The following is a 22115-nucleotide window of genomic DNA, read 5'->3' on the forward strand; positions in this document are numbered from 1 at the left end:
CTTTTTCTTAGATCGAGAAAGAAATATGAATATTTTCTATTTTCAGTATATACACAATTATTGGTCAATATAATGGCTTCATCATAGGACTTCGGAGCAATTTAGACTATCACTTTGAAATCTGGCCATAAAATTATTAATTAATCATTGCATTAAAATTAAAAACCTAGCCAACAGAGTAGAAGAGTCAATGAATGTAAGGAAAACAGAAAAAAAACTGACTTTAACTTTATTTTAGCAGATGAATTTAAATTGAACTCAAAAACTGTACATATACCTAAGTGCATGAACGCACTTCTGTAGTTATTAGAGCATTTAAAGACTTTCCTGAAAAAAAAACACGGACAAAAAAATCGCCAAGACCTATATAAAAGTTTTACTACTTTCATCGACTCTTAAGAGCCAGCTGCAATATACGCAAACAAAAAATGCGCAGACTATACAAACCAGCCGAAAATCACTTCCTTCGTGTTGAAATTCGCTAGATAATTTTAAGTAATTACCTAACTACTCAATACGTTTTACTGATTTATATAGTAGTTAGTTTCCACATCGACTGGTTTCCATGCAACCTAATATTGACCCATTTGAGCAGGGTCAAATTTGCATTCAAAAAAGTATTACTTTATACCGGGTGCAGCAATTCGGTGCCCTGCAGTTTTTATACCAGGCGCCCTCGTTCTGAAAAACCGTTACTCTATCCCCCTAAATCGAGAAGGGGGAGCATTGTACGGTTCATTCTCGAAATCACCTTCATTATAATAAATGATTTCCGCTTCCTTGTGGTTAAAATGGAGAGCGAATTATTTTCTATACAGTAGCGGATTTTTTTTTTTTGGGGGGGGGGCTTTGGTATTAATTTAAGACATCCATATTTGGCTGACCAACCCTAAATTTTTCGAAAAGCCCCTCTCGAGAAAATTTTAGATCCGCCCATATTAATATAGCCGGAAATTATTTTCTCATTTTTCAGATACATGTGTTATTTAAAAGCTTGCGAAAAACATGGGCGCGTCTATTTTGTAACGTTTTACCCTCAAATTAAGTAAATATTTTTTCTCTTCTAAAAGATAAACAATTTCATTGTAATAATACTAATTTACTTAAGCAAACATGCGATTTCAACTTGCTAAGGGGCGGTTTCCTCAACACATTATCCTGTATTTACTTTGTTGGATATTGGCTAGTACTATTTTTAAAGAGCTCTCAGTATATTGGCCAGTATACAGTTTTTAAAGAGCTCTCGAAAGACAATCTGATACCGACACAGGCTTAATCTGACTACTTCATCTATTGAATTCTAAAAAATGGCAGAATTCAAAGATGGATGGGATACTTGAGCCACATGAGTTGTACACAATGTTGAATATAAATAATATATCGATGAGCACTTTTGAGCATCAAATTGGTATTTTGGATAATTTAAAGAGCATGTCTTCATTTCACGGATGGATAATACGTAGCTCGACGATTACGTTGATACGGCACTCCGAAAAACGGTGAAAAGGTCTATTCATTTTCAGCACTCTAATTTGCTTTCGCCTCTGTTTTTTCTTCAAATTAATAGCTTTAGAAAATTGGTTGGAAATTAACAGTCTCAGAGGACGAACTCCTTGTTTCACGTGAAATTTCTACAATGAATTGACTGACTGCCAAATCAACATTTCATAACTTAGAGAGTTTTGACGAACATTCACACACAATACAATCTACAGTAAACTCAATTGGGCACAAATAGCATAGATGGAAAGAGACAATGATGTGTACTAATAATGACCAACCAGAATGTATTTTAGCGAATGAATGAATTACTTTATATTCAAGTAGAAAAATAATCCCTCACTTTCTTCGAAAATCGGAACAATAAACAATTAAACGAATTTTTCAGAAACTTTCAAAGATTCTTGATTAAAATTGAGCATCTGAATGTCAATGTGAAAATTCATTTTTAATTAGCACAAAAATAGAAGGAGCTCTCGGAGCCAACTTAAAATTTAATTGGGAAAATAACACAAATATGAAGATAATTAAAGCCGTTTCAGCGAAAAAGAAAGCCAATAGAATAGAATTTGCATCAGTTTGAGTTGATTAGTTACTCGCTAATTTAAACTAAAAAGAAGTTTTCCTTCCACAAAATTTAACAGTTCTATAGTTTTCGTTTTGCTCAACTAAACATCTATTTAATCCATTATGGAACATTTTGGGGACTTTTGAGGTGACTTCATGGGGGCGTCCAGGGTTAATTAGGGTCACAAGAGAGTCCATCTATGGACGGACCTTCAGATGTCATCATTCGAGGATGCTTCGCATTAGACGGACCTCCTCCGCCGCCGTCAGAATCGGCAGAAATATTTAGGAATTCGAAATTTTGCTCGTTTACATTATTAGCGCCCATTTGCAAGTTGTTATTCGTACTTCGAGAAGGAGGGTTTGAAGAAAGTGGGCTTTTCCTCGACCCCGATTGATGGAAAAAGGTATTTGGGGCAGCATAATTGGTCGAGTGTTTCAACATATTTGCACCTCTGTTGGCCCTGTTCTGGTACATTGTATGTACGTTACGGGTTTGCAAGTGGGAATTGCCGACATTGACATAGCTAAAACGAACACCTAAGTATAGATCCATAAATTGTACAACAATTAACCAGCCAACAGACTAGGAAACGCGTTGATTAACTCAGCAAACAGCAGAAAAACAACACGAGCTTTTTCTATTAAGAAAAAATTAACGTAACACTTTTTTAAATTCAGGACACTTTTCTCTTTTGACGTTTTTTGTCTACAAGAAAATGAACCCATTATCAGTTAACATGTTCAAAAAACGTTTCTTATTTAACTGGAACTGGAGCAAACAAAACTCCTTTTTAAATATTAATTAAAGGGAATCTTTCGCGGCATTTTTCTGTTAATCCTCAACAAAGAAACTTCAGCCCATTTTGAAACTATATGAAAAAACGAGCTTCAAAAGGCAAGCCGCCAACATGAGCAGTAAAGCGTGGAAAAAACTAAAAGCTTCCATAAACACAGAGACGAAGCTGAGCTTCGCACCACTTGCGATACAACACAAGAAAACTAGATAGAAACAAGAAGAAATTCGAAAAAACCTAGATCTATCAAAATGAATAGAGCTAGTTTTGAAACAAAAATTAAGCCAAGACAATGAAATGTAAAATTCGCAACGAAAGAAAATTTACCAAGCGATAACAAAGCCGAAAACACCTTAGCAGAAACACTTTAAGCTGAAAAAAATACACCTCAATATTATGCCACTAGGCCGATATAAAATAGTAAAACAAAAAGACAGACAAAAATGGAAAAAAAATCAAGACTACTTCAAAGTCATTAAGTCCCCCTCGCCCTCAAAATACACATACTCACAAACATTTTTTGCTCGTTAAAAGAGGCTAGATGCGGCCAATAGGCCGATATAAAATAGGCCGAAACCAATCAAGCAGAAAAAAAAACATAAGAATATTTAAACATAGCCAACTGACAGATTAATGAACGAAGAAAACTGAAAAAAAAACTTTTTTTTCAAAAATCTTCAATTTTTGAATTTCGAAGAAAAAATGATGCCCTTAAAGCTCTTCGAATTTGTAAGAACAATTTATGATGGACTCTTTTTTGTTCAAATTAACCCAATGTGAGAAAACTGGATCATTAAGCAAAATTTTTATTTCGCTGGGAAATCTGATAATTAGTTTTCTGAAATTAGAAGTTGATCCCATTTTTCGTGAATTTTACACTTTTACTGTTCGACAGGGGAGTTTACCTTCTTTTTAACAATGGAAACGCACTGAACTTGAAAACAAATCACAAGTCAAACCGCGAAAAAAAAATTGAGCGTGAACAAATTTTAAGAATTTTACCTGAAAAAAAAAATCAGCAAGACCTATATAACAGTACTCACTATGTTCATTACTCTTAGCAAATCGAGTCAGTAAAACTACAAACGACATACAAGAAACTGGAACAGGTCAGATTATCAAAACACCAACAAGCACAAATGAGTGCAGATGAGAAGAGTCCTGTGAACAAAGTTGTTTACGGGAAAAAAAGTCTAGTACCCGATTGCAATACCCTTGCTCATCGCAAGGGTCAAAAGTCTACACAGAAGAAATTTCATATAGACAAGCGCAGAAGCGCCTCACTTGCTTTAAAGAAAAAAAACACGGTGATATATAACAATAGGTGGCAGATTTAAGTTGAATAGCTGGATAGTTTTTGATTCTACTTCGAACAGTATTTATAATTTATTGCGAAAGTCAATTTGTTTGGCAAAAGAAGTGTTAAAATTGAATAAAAACTGCTGAATTGTCACAATTTTTGGGGAAAAAAATCCATAAAGTACAAGATTTTTAGAAATTATGTTTTAAACATTTGGAATAAGAGAAATCAAATTATCGGCCGTTTAAATAAGTTCCCAGTATGTTAGACAAGTAAGATGGAACATAAAAAAGACTTTCATTCAAAACAAGGTCAACTTATGACTTTAAAAAAATCACTAAGAGAACTAATTAATCAATTAGTTGGCTGAGCGGTTATCATAAAGATTTTCAACTAGAAAACAAATGCAAGCAACACAATCACCTGCGTCAAAGAGTATTCAGGATCATTATCCTAGCGGAAATCAAGCCAAAAACTTAAAATAATACGCTCGTTGAGCCGAAATTTTTAGTTGAGCAGAATCGTTTAAGCAATAAGGTTTTATACTCGAAGTTTTTACGCCCCACCCCTGCTGAAAAACATTGAATCAAACTATACAAAAACAGACGTGGTAAATTAACAAATTACACAATGACTTTCCGTTAGAGTTAAATAAGTTCAAATCAGAAGAAAATTTGCAGCTTTGAAAAATAAGCCGGCAAAAAATAAGCTGGCAAAACAAATCCGACAATTCAAGTCTTCTCAGAAACAATTTTCAATTTCCATATATATCGTAAAAACAAAGACCGGCCATGGCTCAAACCCCAAACCTTACGATCCCAAGGCGCGCGCTTTGTGACTAGATCAAAAGGGAAGGTGCCTGGATGTCTTCTGGTTTCATTAAAAAGCATGGTAATTTCTTAGAGGTTTGTTAGAAAAATGGTTCCAAGGCGAAAGTTTAGTTAACAATGACTAGTACAATTGCTTTAGGGAGTGTAAAAAACGGAATAAACAACAAAATAACAACCAATAGACAGAATTAAAAAACAAAACGCTCAAAAACTGGACCGTGGGTGAAAAATTGAACAAAAAAAGAACAAATTTCAAAATCCGATTCAATGTCAACTCGGAAATATAGTTTGAAACATCAGCACTTCAAAACCTTTCAGATGTTAGAAAAAAGAAATATAGCCAAATGACAGTTAGAAACTAGCAATGAGTATTTGGAAAACGAAACAGAAAAAAACTTACATGCTTTTTGAAAAAAACTTCAACTTTCGATAGTTCAAGAAAAAATATAATAAATTAATGCTCTTTGAATTTCAAAAGCAATTTATTATCGGTGCTTTTTTGATACAACTCTTCCAATTTTAGAAATACAGATCAATAGGCAATATTTTTATTCCACTGGGAAATCTGAACACAAAGATCCACTTTCGAAACTAGAAGTCGATCCCGTTTGTTTTTGTAACCTTTGCTGTTCAAAAATAGAATTCAGCTTTCTTTTAACAATGGAAATAAACTTAACTTTAAAAGAAATCAAAATTCAAAAAAAAACAAATATGACACTTAACAAACTTTGAGATTTAAAAAAAAATCATCAAGACCCATAAAAAAATTATGCTGTTTTTTCGGATAAACTACGTTCATCAACTCTTCAAACATTTAAAAAAAAAACTTATTCAGAATCCGAGTTGGCAAATTGATGAAATAACAGGACGACAGAAAATAATACACAGAGGCGAAGTAGCACTTCGCACACACAAATAAAAATATGTCCCATAACGCTACTGGGAAGAACTGAATGAGTAAAACTTTGAGTCTACAAAATTTTTCAAGTGACGCACGCCAATTATGAGTCTACATAAATGCTAAGCGACGCAAACCAATTATGACGCATTAGAAGTACCAGTCAATTTGAAAAAAGCAATTTACCAACTAACATGCCTCAATTTATAGAGCGGACGCATTTCAACTCGTATACAAAAAAGTTCATTTAAATCATCCGACCCTGCCTAGATTCGAATCCTCTTATTTTGTTGCGGTTCTCCTTCCCTACCTCTACGCTACAGATCCCTGATACCCTGAAGCTAAAGTGCTATCTGTGCTATAAAAGTCTGTGCTAATATCCTTAGCATTGACTGCATTTTATAGCTGGTTATTGATTAAAATGAACCCTTTCAAAATGAACACTAATATTTGCGACTTAGGTTGCAAAAAAAGAGAGTTCATACTATCACACAAGCGTTGCTTGTGTAAATAACAATTGCTTGATTCGGAAAAAAACTCAAGGTTTTGGAAATTAAGCGGAAGAAAAATCAAACAAGTTAAATAAAAACGTGAGCGGATGATGAAATCCTGACAACTTTTTATAAAAAAAGACGACAAATGAACTTGTTTCATTAGCACTTAAAATTTGCGTGAACGAAGTTTATAAAGACTAAAGCGTTAATTATAAAGAGTACCTGAAAAAAACATCGAAAAACTTATATAAGTTAAGCACGGCTGGTAATTTGGGCGAAGTAGCGTGCAATTGCGGTGGCCAGGTCACCAACCCCCTCCTTGCATGTGCTACTTCTTCTGATAACTAATCACGGCTGACCTTGATTTGCTAGGCAGAGAATCAATGGAAGATGGTATAAAGTGGTCTCCTTGTTGCTGCCCTGTGTGATGGAGGCTGTTGCTGTTCTGCTGCTGATTGTCAGTTTGAGGTACAGCGGCGGGGTTGGCGACAGAGGAGGGTGGAGGGAACAGACTGTTGCTGCCCTGAAGAAGCATTTGGGAAGTAGATTCGTTCTGTTGTTGCTGCTGTTGACGATGTTGCATTCTCCTGCTCTCCATTGAGGCGGTGGGACTGGTGTGCATTGTCAATGAGGAACCAGAGCTCATATCTGCAACATCAAAAACCCATTAGAACAGTCAACAGACGAGACGGTAGGAAAAGAGTCAATGAAAACAAGAATTACTGAAAGACTTCCAATTACAGTAAAAGTTTCTCGAAATTAACAAAAAAAAAATTGGAAAATCTTTGCGCATATTTTCGGAAAGTAGGCCGACATAAGCAGGCAACTGATGATCCAAAATTCAAGTTTTCCAGAAAAAAAATAAAAAGGATGGTCCGGCCGGTACTTGAACCCTTAACCTAAGGATCTAAAGGTACGCGTTTAATCACAACACAAAGTAAGATGGGCCTGGAAGGCGCATTGAGGTTTCAAAAAGGTGTACTTCTTACATTTTTGTACTAAAAGTTGTTTTAGGAAAAAGTGCAATTTAATGGAAAAGTTTTATTTAAATGAGACAATAAGTTTTCTACTCTAAAAATTAGGGAGCAGCGGCATAGACAAGTGAGATTCCCGCAACCTGTTTTTTCGATTGAAACCTTTATCTCAAATTTCTCCGAATTGTTTATGAGAAACTCCGAATAAAAATGGTCAAACATTCCCTCCAGACACACAGGTCTTTTCACTGCTACCATACTTTCAAAAATCATGAAGTAATTTTTGAGAAAAACTAAACCATATCGAAAAATAAAAAAAAATTCCTTTGAATCCCATTCATTTTCATAATGCCGGTTTTTAAGAAAAAGGATTTTTATAATTATAATAAAAAAACATCATAAGAAAGTTTTTGACGTTTGTCCCGAATGCGGTTCAATTTGAGGAAAAGATACCGAGAACAAAAACTGCCAATGTTAAATTAGTATTGAAACAGTTTTTACTCAGGCGAAGCTGTGCTTCGCAAACACTAGAGAACACAAAAAAGCAGCTTTATTAGGTAAGAATAAGCCACGAATTAGGTAAACTTTCATCGTATCGGATTCGAATCAGTGACCTCGAGATTTGGAGTCTCGCGCTCTACCCTCTCAGCTACGAACGTTTAACAATCGATTAACAATAGCCACAAATACAGCTGAGAACAAACTTTCAATGATACAGATCGTGATTTCAGCGAAAGTGCCAGCAAATAAGCACTTTTATTTGCGAATTTGGTTGAAAAAAGTAGAGTCATACTAACTACACTACGCTGGCTAGTGTAATTAAGCAGACAATACCTGGGTAAAAGAGCCAAAAAAAATCAGCTGCGAAAACTACGCCCCAAGAAGTTTTACGCCGCTACCCACCAAATATTATTTGCTCTTTCTAACGGCAACTATGAGGCAACTAAGCAGATATACCATCAACTGAAACCATTCAAGACCAAAAAAACTTAAGGCAAACAAAATACAAATAAACAAGAAGAAATTTGAAAAATGAGTTGGTTTACACACATCCAGTTGGTTTACATACAAGGTCCGACCGACAATGTAAAGTACAGACATGCTCAAAAATGATCTGTTGGCCAGTCATCATCAGAACAGATACCAACTACTGGCCCAAATGACTGATTTTGTTTAACTAGTTGAGTACCCGAAAAAGTCTATAGCCTGATTTGATAACGCTGCCTAATCACAAGCGTAAAGAATCCGTCAACTTGAACTCACTTGCAACATTGATCGAAGACCTCATAGAACGACTGGTAGTTGCGCTTGGGCTGTGCGAAGGGGTAAAATTTTGTTGGTAAATTTGGGCCTGTTGCTGGTTCTGTTGTGAGGAGGACGGACTCCGGCCATTATTTAATTGCGCAAATTGTACGCCTGTTTGCACGTTGCTGTTTTCTGATTTCAAACTGATCGATTGGGGTCTACTATTGCTACTACTTGTGTTCGATTCATTGGGAAGCATTAGAGTACCTAGCTGTTGGTTCTGGTATCTTTGCATATCGTCTGGTGTTCCTCTTAGAGACGTATTGGGGGTATGAACAAACATCTGATTTGAATCGTCTCCCACTCCTCCTCCGCTTAGATGACGGTACTGGGAGGCGCCGGGAGTCATCCCCCCTCCACCGGGTAACATTCTGGGATCTGTGGTGGGGCATTCTTGTGCCGAAGGATTGTACTGAACAGCTGGCGATGAACTTGGTCTATTAGGGGCCAGAAGAGACTTGTTAGACGGAGAACAATTCAGCTGCTGAAAAATTAGTAACGCTAAACTTCTTCAAAACAAAGGCCTGTTTGACAGATTTCAGAAGTACTTAAGACCTCAACATGTTATAGCTATCTACTTCGGCAAATAGGCATTATAATTCCAGCAAAAGCAAGTCCATTTAAGAAAAATTTTCAATCTTTCCATTATATACGAAATGAAATTAAAACTAAATCTTACTCTTTGACAAGAAATGGCGTGATTCGGAATTTCTATCTTCAGGCCCTTCCCGTTTGGACCCACCCCATGCATCTGCCCTCCCCCTCCTCCATGGTTAAACCTCATCTGGTGGTTCTGAAGTCCAGGCGAGGAACAATTTGGCGACACGCTTGAACAATTCGCTCTGGCATTTATCGGGGATATATTTCGAGAAACAGGTCTGGCGTTCATAGCATATGGCGACGGTGAGACCGCGCAAGACGTCGAATCCGGCCGACTGGGCGGAGTCATTCCTCTGTTTTGAAGCATAATGTGTTGCGAATTGTTGGCGTTTATGAGATTGTTCGCATTAACAGTAGCCATTATTTCATTCACACCACCTTGATCGTCCAGCATCAAATTCTGTCTGCGGTAAGCGGCGCTCAGACTGTTCGACTGGGGCACTTTGATCGTCATCGCCGGTGCCCCGGATAATTGACTAACTGCACCTTGCAATGGAAAATGCTGACCGGAATCACTAATAATCGATCCGACGTTTCCGGCTGATATTCTTTGGTCATTCCAGTTCGTGATATCATTCTAAATAAAAAAATCATCAATTAAAGCTAATGAATGAGATAATTTATTCAAACAAGGCGAAACAAAACGGTATCTGATTTTGAATACAGGGACGAAGCGGAGCTTCACACCACTTTCGATAGAAAAATATTTGCTATGGGAAATCATATTCGAGAAAAATATTTGCTATGGAAAATCATATTCGAGAAAAATACTATTTGAAAACCGCAACAAATTTTCTGTTTTCCTAAAATTTTCAAAAAAAAATGCGTCAATAAGTTTTTTCTCTTTTTCTCTATTACATTTTGAAGTCAATGAAGCTCAAGGTGATGTAATCATTTGTGAAAAAGAGGAAAAAATCTGTTGTAAAAAGATTGTAATAAGATAAAATCAAAATTTCATATAATTTAACACACAGGGCCCCATTAATCGCTTTACTGTGACTAAGAGTAACAGGAAAAATACATGATCAACAGATGATTGGAAAAAAGTAAGAAAAACCCAAGGAAACCGAAAAAAAAATAATGAAAACATTTTTCAACTTTGAAGTTCGAGGAAAGAAATATACCACGATAAAGCTCTGATCTTTGACATTTCATAGAGAAAACTTGTTCAATAGATAATTTTTTATGGTCATTGACGTTTCATTGTGATATTTTCACTTTTGCTATTCGACAGTTGAAGTTTGACGATAAAAATCAAACTTTACTAAAACAAACAGAAAAACATCACGAACTACATAAGTGACAAACATAGCCAACAGACTGTTGGAAAAAGAGTCAACAAAAGCAAGTAAACAGAAAAAAACTGATTGAAAAAATCTTTCCGAACTTTCGAATTTCAAAAAAAACAGATGCCTTTAAAGCTCTTTAAATTTCTCGAACAATTTATGATAAACACTTTTTTGATAAAACTAACCCAAGTTGAGAAAACTGGATCAATAAGTATTATTATTATTTCGCTGGAAAATCTGAAAATTAAATTCCACTTTCAAAACTAAAGTCCATCACGTTTTTCATTACCTTTACACTCTTGCTCTTCGATAAAGGATTTTGTCTTCCTCTTTAACAAAGGAAATGAACTGAAATTTAAAAGAAATCAAGTCAAATCGCGAAAGAGTAAATTTGATCCTAAGCAAATTGTAAGACTCCTGAAAAAATATCGCTACCTATATAGAGTCTGAATTACGTTCATCGACTCTTAATTACATCACATTAACCTGATATAGTAATAAAAACTTTCATTCCCGTTTCGAAATTTCACCAATCGCGAAAAAAAATGAATTTCAGGTGCTAAAAATAATAACAACTAAGATCTGAAAAAAATATCATTCTCGACTGAGGAGAGAGAAACGCAACTTTTGAACTTATCCGTATTTTTAAGTACTTCGCGAAAACTTCAGCTGATTTGACTTATCAAATTTTAATTTCCAAAACATTCCATTCTAAAGGATAGATAATGAATGATTCCCCGTTCCTGAAGTAATTAAATTCTTTTAACATTCTAAAATTTGCGGTAACTTTTGACTGATCTCTTCTCAAGTGCAAGCGTTTGAATGAAACCCAATCGAACTATCTATTTATCCGTATTTTAAGTACTTCGCAAACATGTCGCAAACAGACTGCCTATATACTTACTGAAATGAACAATAATTTATACTAACGAAGGATTTAAACAATCCAGCAATAGTATGTGGTATGAAAAACAGCAGATGCATAATCATTAGCAGGATCTAATGCCTCCAATAACGTCCACTTTTATATGAATATTTATGGCAGGTGTTACGATCCTTAATTTTTGACCTTTTCCGTGCAAACTGAGTTTCTTTGGCACAGAATTTACAGAAACTTATTTTACACTGAGACGAAGCTGCACTTCGCAAACACAAGCTAAATTACAGCCAAACAAGTCTCTAAAAAACGACAAACATGGAAATTGAAAGAAAAATATGCTTCGCAGAAAATCAACTTTAAAAAACCTAGCAAACAAAGCAACTCGAATCCCGACGACCAGATTACGAGTGACGTGTCTTAACACTGGTAGCTTAGCTTTCACGCATATTTCATTCTTAAATATCAGGCATCAAATACAGTGTTTAAATAGCGGATATAGCTAGTACACATTGTAAAATTCACATGTTAACTTTGACCAAAATTTTGAAATAAGCGACTTGTTTTTTAAAAATATATATATCTGAAAGTATATCGCTAAGCTTGCATGTGTCAAAAGGGAGGCAAGAGAGCAACGAAGCCAAGTGAGTCTTTCTAGGAATCATTGGAATAAGACAATTCCAAACGAAACGACAAGCGAAGCTGACCATATATTTTCTCGACCATATTTACCTTTGCAAACACACGAAAAACGCTTTTTCCAAAATTTTTTTCAGCTAGTTGCGTACGCGGGAAAATTCATGATGTCTTTGAATTTGAAACTTTTTTGAAATTAAACCTTCATTCGCGTTAAATTACGTCAACGAGAAATAGACAATCCAATTTTTCCATCGTCTTAGACGGGATGAATGGCTTAACATTTCTTCTACAGTGCTGTTGTATATTACCCAGAACAAAATGTAATAGAACTATGCAGAACGAGGAAAAAATGAAATGAAATTATTAGCCACCACTATTGACGCCCATGAGACTGGATGGTATATTGTCAATTTGTCTACACCGTATTATCAGCGTACATTTCATTGAAATTTATTACAAAATCAGCGTTGCTCTCGGCACACAAACAAAATAACTATTTAAAAAGCTTATCAAGAGGATATTGCCAAAAATTAAAAAATTAATTGAGGTTTGAAGAGCCAGTTTTAAAGGTGCTCATATCCGTGGTTACAATACGCATAATGCATGTAAATCATGCATTATTCGATTAGAGCTACCTTAGCGACACAAAAGAGCCACAGTTAAAAAAAGAGTCAATGAACGTAAGCAAACAGAATAAAAGCTGACTTGTTTTTTTTAAAAAACCTTAATTTTCAAAATTCAAAGGAAAACATAGCCAACAGACAGTTGAATAAGAGTCATGAAGGCAAAGAAATAGAACTGACTTGTTTTAAGAAAAAACTTCAATTTTCAAATTTCAAGAAAAAACAGACGCACTTAAAGCACTTAGAATTTCTAGAACAATTTAAGATTGGTACTTTTGAGATAAAATTAACCCAATTTGAGAAAACTGGATCAATAGGTAAAATTTTTCTTCCACTGGGAAATCTGAACATTAGAACCCTTTTTCGAAACTAGAAGTTGATTACGTTTTTCGAGACCTATACACTTTAGCTGTTCGATAGTGGAGCCTACCTTTTAACGAAGGAAATTAACTGAATTTAAAAAGAAATAAAAAGACAAATAGCAAAAAATCAAATTTGATCGTGAACATATTATAAATTTTTCCTGAAAAATAAAAACAAACAACTAAACTCACCAAGACTTATAAAAGAGGATTCACTACTCGATTGGCTCTAAAATCATATGGTCTTAATGCTGTTTTAATTTCAAGAACACTTTATGAATGATTGACACTTGATAAAATTAACTCAATCTGAGAAATCTGGATCAAGTTTTTTTCCGCTTGAAAATTTTACAAGTAAAAAAAGAATATCCACTTTCAACTTGAAGTCGATCACGTTTTTGGGACCTTTGCTGTTCGATAGTGGAGTCAAACCGCGAAAAATCAAATTTGAGCGTGAACATATTAGACGTGAACATGTTTGTGATTGTAGATTGAATATGCAAAAATGGTAGCAATAATATCCACTTTCAACTTGAAGTCGATCACGTTTTTGGGACCTTTGAGGTTCAATAAAGGAGTCAAACCGCGAAAAATCAAATTTGAACGTGAACATATTTTAAACCTTTCCTGAAAAACAAACAAAACAAAAAACTCACCAAGACTTATATAAGAGGTTTCACTACTTGGATAACTCTAAAATCATATGGCATTAATTTCAAAAACATTTTATGAATGATTGACACTTGATAAAATTAACTCAATCTGAGAAATCTGGATCAATCGGTAAAGTTTTTTTCCGCTTGGAAATTTTACGAGTAAAAAAATAATATCCAATTTCAACTTGAAGTTGATCACGTTCTTGGGACCTTTGCTGTTCGATAGTAGAGATTGTCTTCTTTTTGTCAAAATGAATGAACTGAACTTAAGAAATCGAACGTCGAATTTCGAAAAACCAAACTTCAGCGTGACCAAATTTTAATGTCTTTTCCCTAAGGGGAAAAAACATAATAATTTGGTCACACTGAAAAAAAAATCATCATGACCCATAGAAGTGACTTCATTGCGTTCATTGAAATTTAAAAAGGGATTTTCACTATTAAATGGCTCTGTGCATGATCAAAACTCAACGCTTTCACACTCATTTTTTATACTTGACTCTTTCACATCAGCCGATATTTTCAGCATGGCTGACAACGATAAAAGGGTGCTAACGTATAGCCTGCTTATGGAAGTCAGCCTCATATTTAGTTTACATCAAATTAAAACTGCATGTTGCGCAGCGCGAAAATTCTGTCAATTTTGACTGAATTTTAATTCTACAAGAGTACGTGGAACTGAAGTGCTAAAATGGCAGATTAAGATGGTGCAATCTACGTGCTTCAAATTCTCAATTATCATCAAAATTACTACCATTTTTCAACCGGTGCGTGGTGGACTACGCGCCATTAAATAAAAACTGTTTTAAATAAGTTGACGTCATTTTCGCGTTAGTGCATTTAAACGCGCTGTTTTTGTTCATAACACCGTCTTATCATTTCTCAGCTAAGTAAAATGTTGAGTTACAATCACAAACCTAATAAGGAATATCTCATCTGCTTTCAAACTTTCTGGTCTTCCTTGACGACGCGAAAGTTTAATTCAGTCTAAATTAATTATTTCTTTGCACGATGAGCGTAGCATGAAAAACTCCAGCAAAGTACTCCATCAAAAGAAGAAAAGAAGGAACATAAACAGGAAAGGATTGGATTGAGTATGACGGGAGATGCAATTGGTGTAGGATGTTGGGGGGGGGGGGGGGGGGGGGGAGTTGGATTTATGTCAAATCGGAAAGCCTTCCGTTTATACGGCTAAAATGAAGGCACATAAATCAGCTGAAGGGCTCCTCTTATCACAGGAAGCGGATTCCCCAGATTAATTATGTTTCATTTTCAGTACAGCGTTTTCACATTTGCTACCATTTTTGGTTGAATTAAACAATTTTGGCTGCGTTCGGTGAAAAAAATAATTCTCAACAGTTAAGAGATTTATTTTTCTTTGCGCAACTTGAGCATCGTTTATAAAGATTTTTTGAAGGTCCAGAAAACTGATTTTTATTCTTAGCGAGATCGGTGTACAAAAATGTTAAGAAAAGTACATGCTAGTATTTAATTGTTCGCTCGTTCAATTTGAACTTGGGTGATGAGGGATCTCTTCTAGGATTAATCAGCCTCGCAAGGAGGAGCATCAAATGAATCCATGGCTACTACAGTGAATATGAAAAAGAAAATTGCCTTTTCACTGCTCAGTGGCCGAAAACATTATGAATAATGATGAACGCCGTAAAAACTGTAAAAAGCACATCTTGTCTACAATTTTGAGGAAATGAAAAATTACTTTCCTCTACTTATTTCTTCCCTAAAGAGACCGCGGTAAAACTTTTTTGGTGCGGCATAAGTTGACTTGGCGTTCATTTATGCCCAGCAAGTTTTAAAACATGTCACCCTAGCAGAAAAACTCCTATACCTGCAGTGGGAAGCATTAGAGTTCCGATATAATGGAACTAATCAAAATGGACACAAGGCGACAGCTCGAATAGATTAAGGACGCCATAAAAACACTCTGCATACGACATCTTGTGACATTTAAATTGCAATTAAAACTGTAGTCATTATCATTATTTTTTTTCAAAGTACTTTCGGTGCCTGAAGTGACGCAATCTACCGATTACCGCCACACGTTTTAGATGAAAACATCATTGTCATCAAAAAGTATTTCGTCAATCGCAAAAGCAACGCGTAATCTCAGGACATGATATGAGTTATTTTTTTTAGCTCGCAAGAACAACATGAAAGCAGCCACGCTCGTATCTTTGGTTGCCTTGCTAAGCGAAGTAATACAATTTAACTCATGAAAAATTAAGCAGAAAAAAAAACACGAAAATTACATTATTGAAGAAATGAAGCATTGAAGCTGAAAATCATTACGGCAGATCCCTGTATCAATTCCTATTTATTTTTTATAAAACAAAGAACTGTACATCAACGACTAAAAATATAAATACAATGCAATCAAGTATACATTTAGTATACCATAAACAGACTATATATACATCCTACCATGCATTTAACAAATTTTCCAGAATTGGGATTCATTTTGAGGAAAAACCAAACAGATGATTTCCTGGAGTTATTGCAATTATCAATAAATCATAGCAATACTAGAAATTCAAAAAGATCACTCGAACCAATCCCATTTTGCGCGGCGTCAATGCCAGGTGAATGCCGCATAAATTAGTACTCACTAGACAGTGAAAAGAAAAAATATAGGATGCTTGAATAAACAACCAAGCAGTAAGTAAACAACCTAGAAAACAGTCAGGCCAGTAGGCAAACAAATTTACCGACTACTATTTTTCGAGCAGTTTTAGCAATAACAACATACCAAATTACTTCCGGTAAATATAAAGCGACTTCTTTCTCAGAACATACCCAACAGACAGTTGGAAAAAAGTCAAATAACACCAGTCAATAGGCAACGTTTTTTATTTTACTAGGATAATCCGAAAATTAAAACACTTTCGAAAATAGAGGTCGATCACGCATTTCGTGAAATTAGCACTTTCACTGTTCCACAGGAGAGCTTGCCTTCCTTTTGACAAAGGAAATGAACTGAACTCAAAAAATAATCAAAAGTCAAACCGCAAAAAAAAATAAATTTAAGCCTGAACAAATTGTAAGACTTTTCCTGAAAAAATGGCAAAAAAACGCGACCTGTATAAGAGCCTGAACAACTTTCATCGACTCTTAAACAGCAGAAGTAAATCAAAACATGAAAAGCAACTACAATATACATTACCTACAGCAAAAAAAGACTATCTTACGATGTGGCAACTAAGCCGACAAAACATATAAATAAGAAGCTGAATTTTTTGAAATGCAATATTTTCGATTTGAAAAAAAAAACAGGTCCTGTCAGATGCGAAACCAGGACCTTTGCTATCCCAGGCGTATTCGTTACCTCCAAACCAAATGTGCCACAGAAAAGAAATCATTTATGAACCGAACCTCAATTTACCACTTCTAAATTTTGACTTTTCTGTGAACAAAGTTATTTACGGGAAAAAAGCCTAGTAATTCTTTGCAATACCCTTGCTTATGGCAAGGGTAATAATTTCGATTTTAATCAAGTATTTTTTTATCAATTTTGCGCAAATACTTCAAAAAACGCTTCGCAAGGTTTTTCTGTCAGTCTTCGCAATGTTTGTGTTCGCAATTTTTGGAGCACAATTAAACACAGAGGCGAAGCTGCATTTCCCAAAACAAGCGAGAAAACAGCAAAAATATCTCTACAAACAAAAAATTGAAGAAAAGAAAAATAAGCCATAAAAAATGAAACTTTTGCCGAAAACGAACCAACGATCTGTTGATTAAAGATTAGCAGTCTCATGTCCTCGCTTATCAATGTGCAAACAGCAGCCACCAATAAAACGTTGAAAGGGTTAATTGAGCCTGGGAAAACGAAAACTTGGATGTGTCACCAACCTAGAATAGAAACGCCGACCTGTGATTAGGAGTCTCACGTTCTCATTAAAAAAAAACTAGCAACCAAAAGAGCAGATAACTGATAATCTTCAATTGCCAATAATGCTATACAGCAAAAGTGCCACCAAATGAGCACTTCTATTTGGAACTCGCTCTAATATTAGAAACAAAGAAAGGGTTAAAATATTACAAACAAAGAAAGGGTTTTACACTTCAACAAAGTTTTTCAAAATTTTACTAAAACTAATACGCCGCTTTTTTCCTCAATGAGCCACCAAAGCGTGAAGTCATTTTCTCACAAAAAAAAACAAAAACAGTTATTTTTTTTACCAAGTTCACAGTTATTTTGAGCAAATTTTGACATGTATATACAGGTTTGCGGAATTTTTCACCTTCGAAAGTCGAATTCTGTCCTTGTGCTTTTCTTTCGTTGCATCATAAAAACAGCTCTACCCAAAAAATGAGTTTGAACGATTAAACGATCTCCATGCTAACCGATCTCAAAATTTTTCTGAAGGCGCCTTAGACGCCAATACATGCTAATTTTGAGAGGGAAAGGCGCGCCGAAAAAAACGCAATTTTCGGTCAAAATTTTCCAAAAAAAAGGCCTAATAACGTCAATTTAAGCCTTTTTTTTCAGAAAATTGTCTGCGGCGAAGAAAACTTTCTCATAAGATGATCTTTATACTGTTTTGAGAGCTGGAAAAATTAAATTTAGTCCTACTAAAAAGGTCTTTAGAAATCCCCTCACTCGAGAAAAATATAGATCCACACCTGCAACCTATATATAAGAAGATAAATTCACCTTCGTTAAAAGCTGACACTTTCGGATCACCCGTACCTATCACCACCACTACCACATTCCCCTCGCCCATCACTTGGATAACCAACATTCATTTTGGATAATCAACAGTATAAAATATCTTTTACACATGAAAAGTTTTCCCAAGCATCTAATTTTGCGCGCTTGTTTGATTCACGTTTGAAATACGGTGGACCACTTAGGAGGGAGGGGGAGATTGTACGGTTGGTTCCAAAAAGCATAAATTTATTTCCTGTTTGCTGCAAACATGTCACTGCTTATTCCTTATTGTGTAGTTTTGCATTTGACAGGAAAAACAGCTTCGGTTTCTGTTCGAGATTTGAATCTCAGATTTCTACTTTTGACATATTAGCACCTATTTAAACATGAAAAAAGGTTGTTAAATCGTATTTACAAAAATGGAGAAATATCAATAAAGAAATTCTTCCAAATTGCAATAGAGGGTCTTTCAAAATGTTACCAAAATTAAACGCCAGCTCAGGGGAGGATTCAGGATGGCCACAGTGTCTGAGAAGCCGCGGTCACTGAAGGCACCGATACTTGCACTGATGAAAATACATAGAAGCACTGATATTTTTTTTTGAAAAAATTGCCTTTTTTTTTTGGTTTTTTGACCCAACTTTTTTTTATTGGTCCAACTCATTGGTTAATTTCTTTTGCCCCAACCAATTTCTTCTTCTCAGAGCTGCTCATTATAACTAGAAAACTTATACTGTGTAACCCTGCTTAGATTTTTGATTTTGAACGATTCAATAAAGAAGCGCGATGAAAAAAAACTGGTGTCACAGATATTCATTTGTTGGCACTGATGGCACTGACAGATCACGCTTCGCACTGATTTGGCAATGACTGAACTGATACCGTGGCCACCCTGGGATTTAGGAAGAGGGCAGACGCCCCACCTCCTCAGGGATTTGAAACGCTCACCAACCAAAAAGTCCCCCTTTGGTATTATTTTATGACATCCATTTTAGGCCGACCAACCCTGAAATTTTTCTACATGCGCCAAAATATACTTATTTTGAATGGGAGCGTGCGCCGAAAAAACGCAGTTTTTCGGTAAAACGTTTCGAAAAGTACCCAAAAACTGATTTTTTTAATCCTTTTATTTTTAAAAATTAGCCTGCGGCGCAGTAATTTTCGGTCACAATAGGGTCTTTATACTCTTCTGGGAGTGCACGGTAAATCCTAGATCTGCCCCTGCGCCAGTTACTTCTTCAATGAGTCAATGAATGATGTTTTCAAAACCATGACCAATATAAAACTTTTGGGTGTCAGCCTTATCACTTTTTTGGTTTTCGGGCGCCGCGCATTTAGAATTCCCAGTGAGAGCCGGAAACGTTAGGAGGATCTAACACTCTTTGTAAAACTGTCACACACGCGGACAAGGGCGACAAAAAGCACAATGGCAAATGGTGGACACTTTCAGAAACCTTTCATATTTATATGTGCACCTTATACATTGATAAATTGCAACAATACAAGGAGCGATGGTGACGTAGATAAGGTCTCGGCCTACAATTCGAAAAGACGCTGGTTCGAAAACCCAAATGATCATGGCCATTTGTTGACAAGGCAACGATTGTCAGCCCATAAAATAACCAAAAACTACATCTAGTTCTTAAACGGGCAGAACAGCGGTTCATGTAAAGAAATCGGCTCTTTTTCCTCCCATCCTCTCTTAGAATACCGATCTATGAAGAGTTGAACAGACTCCGTCTTTTACCCGTAAAAATAGCAATTTATGATTATCCGTTTTTTTGCAACTCAATTTCCTCAACAAAATCCTCGATGAGTTTCAATTTTCATTTTTAAGAACTTGAAAACTTAGGAAATAGAAAATCCGGTCAAAACTGGGAGGTGAAAAATCATCAAAAACATTTCCTTGAAAATTCTCTCGGCTTTTTTATCCAATGATCAAAACCGTAGAACATCACAGCATATCTGAACAAGGATAGCCGGTTACTGAGCAAGTAGCACAGAATGTTCCGACCATAATCTTAATAAATTCAAAAAAGGTTGCTTCTAGAACTAAAGCATATTCGACAGTCATAATAAAACAGATAAATTGTAAAACAGTTTTCGTAGAAAAATGAATAGAAAAACGAGAAAAAAAATCGTTAAAAAATCAAAAAAAAAATTTGAAAGTTTATGGAGCAAAAATCTAAAAACTAACTTTACTCGAGTAAAACTAAGTTTTTACGGCTTAAATTGAGTAAAAAGAAACTATTTTAGGCCTGCTCGAAAATAGACTAAAAATCAAACAAGTTCTTCTAAACAATATTTCAAACAAGTTCTTCTCGACACTGAGGAAAAACTTTCAAATTTTTGAATGCTGTTCGAATCGCGACTAAAAGGGCTTTAATATGGTATATCAGGCGACACTTTCCGATGATTATTTGTGTTACCTGATTTTTGTAGCGTGAAAATTAAAACAAGTATTGTGCAGAGATTTTGGTACCTTAATTTGTTATGAATTAATGCGAACCTTAATTTGGAGGTTTCGAATTAGTCATAATTCTATTTGTTGGAAAAAAAATTTGCAACGACTCAGAATAAATAAGTGGAAATAACTTGCTGACAAAAACAAGCAGAAATGTCAAACTTGATCATTCTGTGAACAAAGGTTTCTTCGTGAAAAAAGGTTTCATTATTTCGTCCACTTACAAGATTTTGGAGGTTTTGATTTGAAGCACCAATTCCGTTTTGCTGCAGAACACCGTTAGACGACCGTCCCATTTTGTTGTTTTCGATCAACTTTTCAAACTCTCGATTGATTTCGTTGTACTTCATCTCAGTATTTGGTGTCAGTTGCGAGCTCACACCACTGTTTGCTCCAGGTATCAAATGAATGCTATTTGGGATATCTGGACCAGCTCCTACTGCTCCCATGTCTCCATCATCTTCATCGCCGCTATCAGCACCTCCTCTCGAGTCTTTTTTAGTCAGCATCTAAAAAATTGTTTGATGCTCTATTTCTTAATATAATTTGTCAAGATTGAAAATTGTTTTCCAAAAAGTTATCTAACATCTAAAATGTCCTGGTTTGTCTTGGACTCGTGTGGCTCCTCGCATGCCGTATATTTCAGCAGAATTGTATCCATATCACTGCTGGCATATTGAAACAGCCTGTTGCTAGCATTAAATATTACTAATGCAATCTCACAGTCACAAAGAATGCTTAGTTCGTAAGCTTTTTTCATCAGTCCCCATTTTCTTTTAGTGAATGTTACCTAAAGCAAAGAAATTAAGCCAAATTTTCAAAAAGACCAGCAACTTATTGTGAATAAAAGCTACAAACCTGACGATTTCTCTCATCAGAAATGCGGCTGATAGCTATTTTCTTTCGCCCCATGATTTCGCATCTGAAAATAAAACAACAATAATTGTTTGCTATGAAAGAATCGCAGAATGTACCAATCCTTTTAATGTTAAAATTGAATCTAAAAAAAAAACTGAAAAATTATTCGAAATTTTTAAAAATATTTCATCCCCAAAGTTTATGCTGTTTCAATGTAGTGCTAAGGCGTTGAATTGGTCGATGGGCAATAACAATTAACCATAAAAAAAACTAAAGATTCACGGCTAAAAGCTTTCGACTGACTACACTAGCAAAGCTGTTGAAGCCTTATTGTTCCGACATTTGAAGAAACTTTC

The 22115-nt window shown here is 35.3% G+C and overlaps 1 protein-coding gene across 2 annotated transcripts; it reads right to left on the bottom strand.

The window, feature by feature from the left end:
• Positions 1-832: 832 nt before the first annotated feature.
• On the bottom strand, positions 833-21819 carry LOC134851520 (myocyte-specific enhancer factor 2A-like). 2 transcript variants are annotated; one of them, XM_063867659.1, is made up of 7 exons: positions 21760-21819; positions 21488-21691; positions 21126-21410; positions 9345-9902; positions 8873-9149; positions 6746-7034; positions 833-2594 (listed from the first exon to the last, which is right to left on the bottom strand). In XM_063867659.1, exons 1-7 carry the CDS (start codon positions 21811-21813, stop codon positions 2240-2242), a joined length of 2022 nt encoding a protein of 673 aa, XP_063723729.1. In that variant the 5' UTR covers positions 21814-21819; the 3' UTR covers positions 833-2239. The 2 variants fall into 2 exon arrangements, with proteins under 2 accessions (XP_063723729.1, XP_063723719.1); XM_063867649.1 differs by having other exon boundaries at positions 8624-9149.
• Between the last annotated feature and the right edge of the window lie 296 nt (positions 21820-22115).

This window comes from Symsagittifera roscoffensis, chromosome 1 (assembly GCF_963678635.1).
Source record: "Symsagittifera roscoffensis chromosome 1, txSymRosc1.1, whole genome shotgun sequence".
Classification (NCBI taxonomy): Eukaryota; Metazoa; Xenacoelomorpha; order Acoela; family Convolutidae; genus Symsagittifera; species Symsagittifera roscoffensis.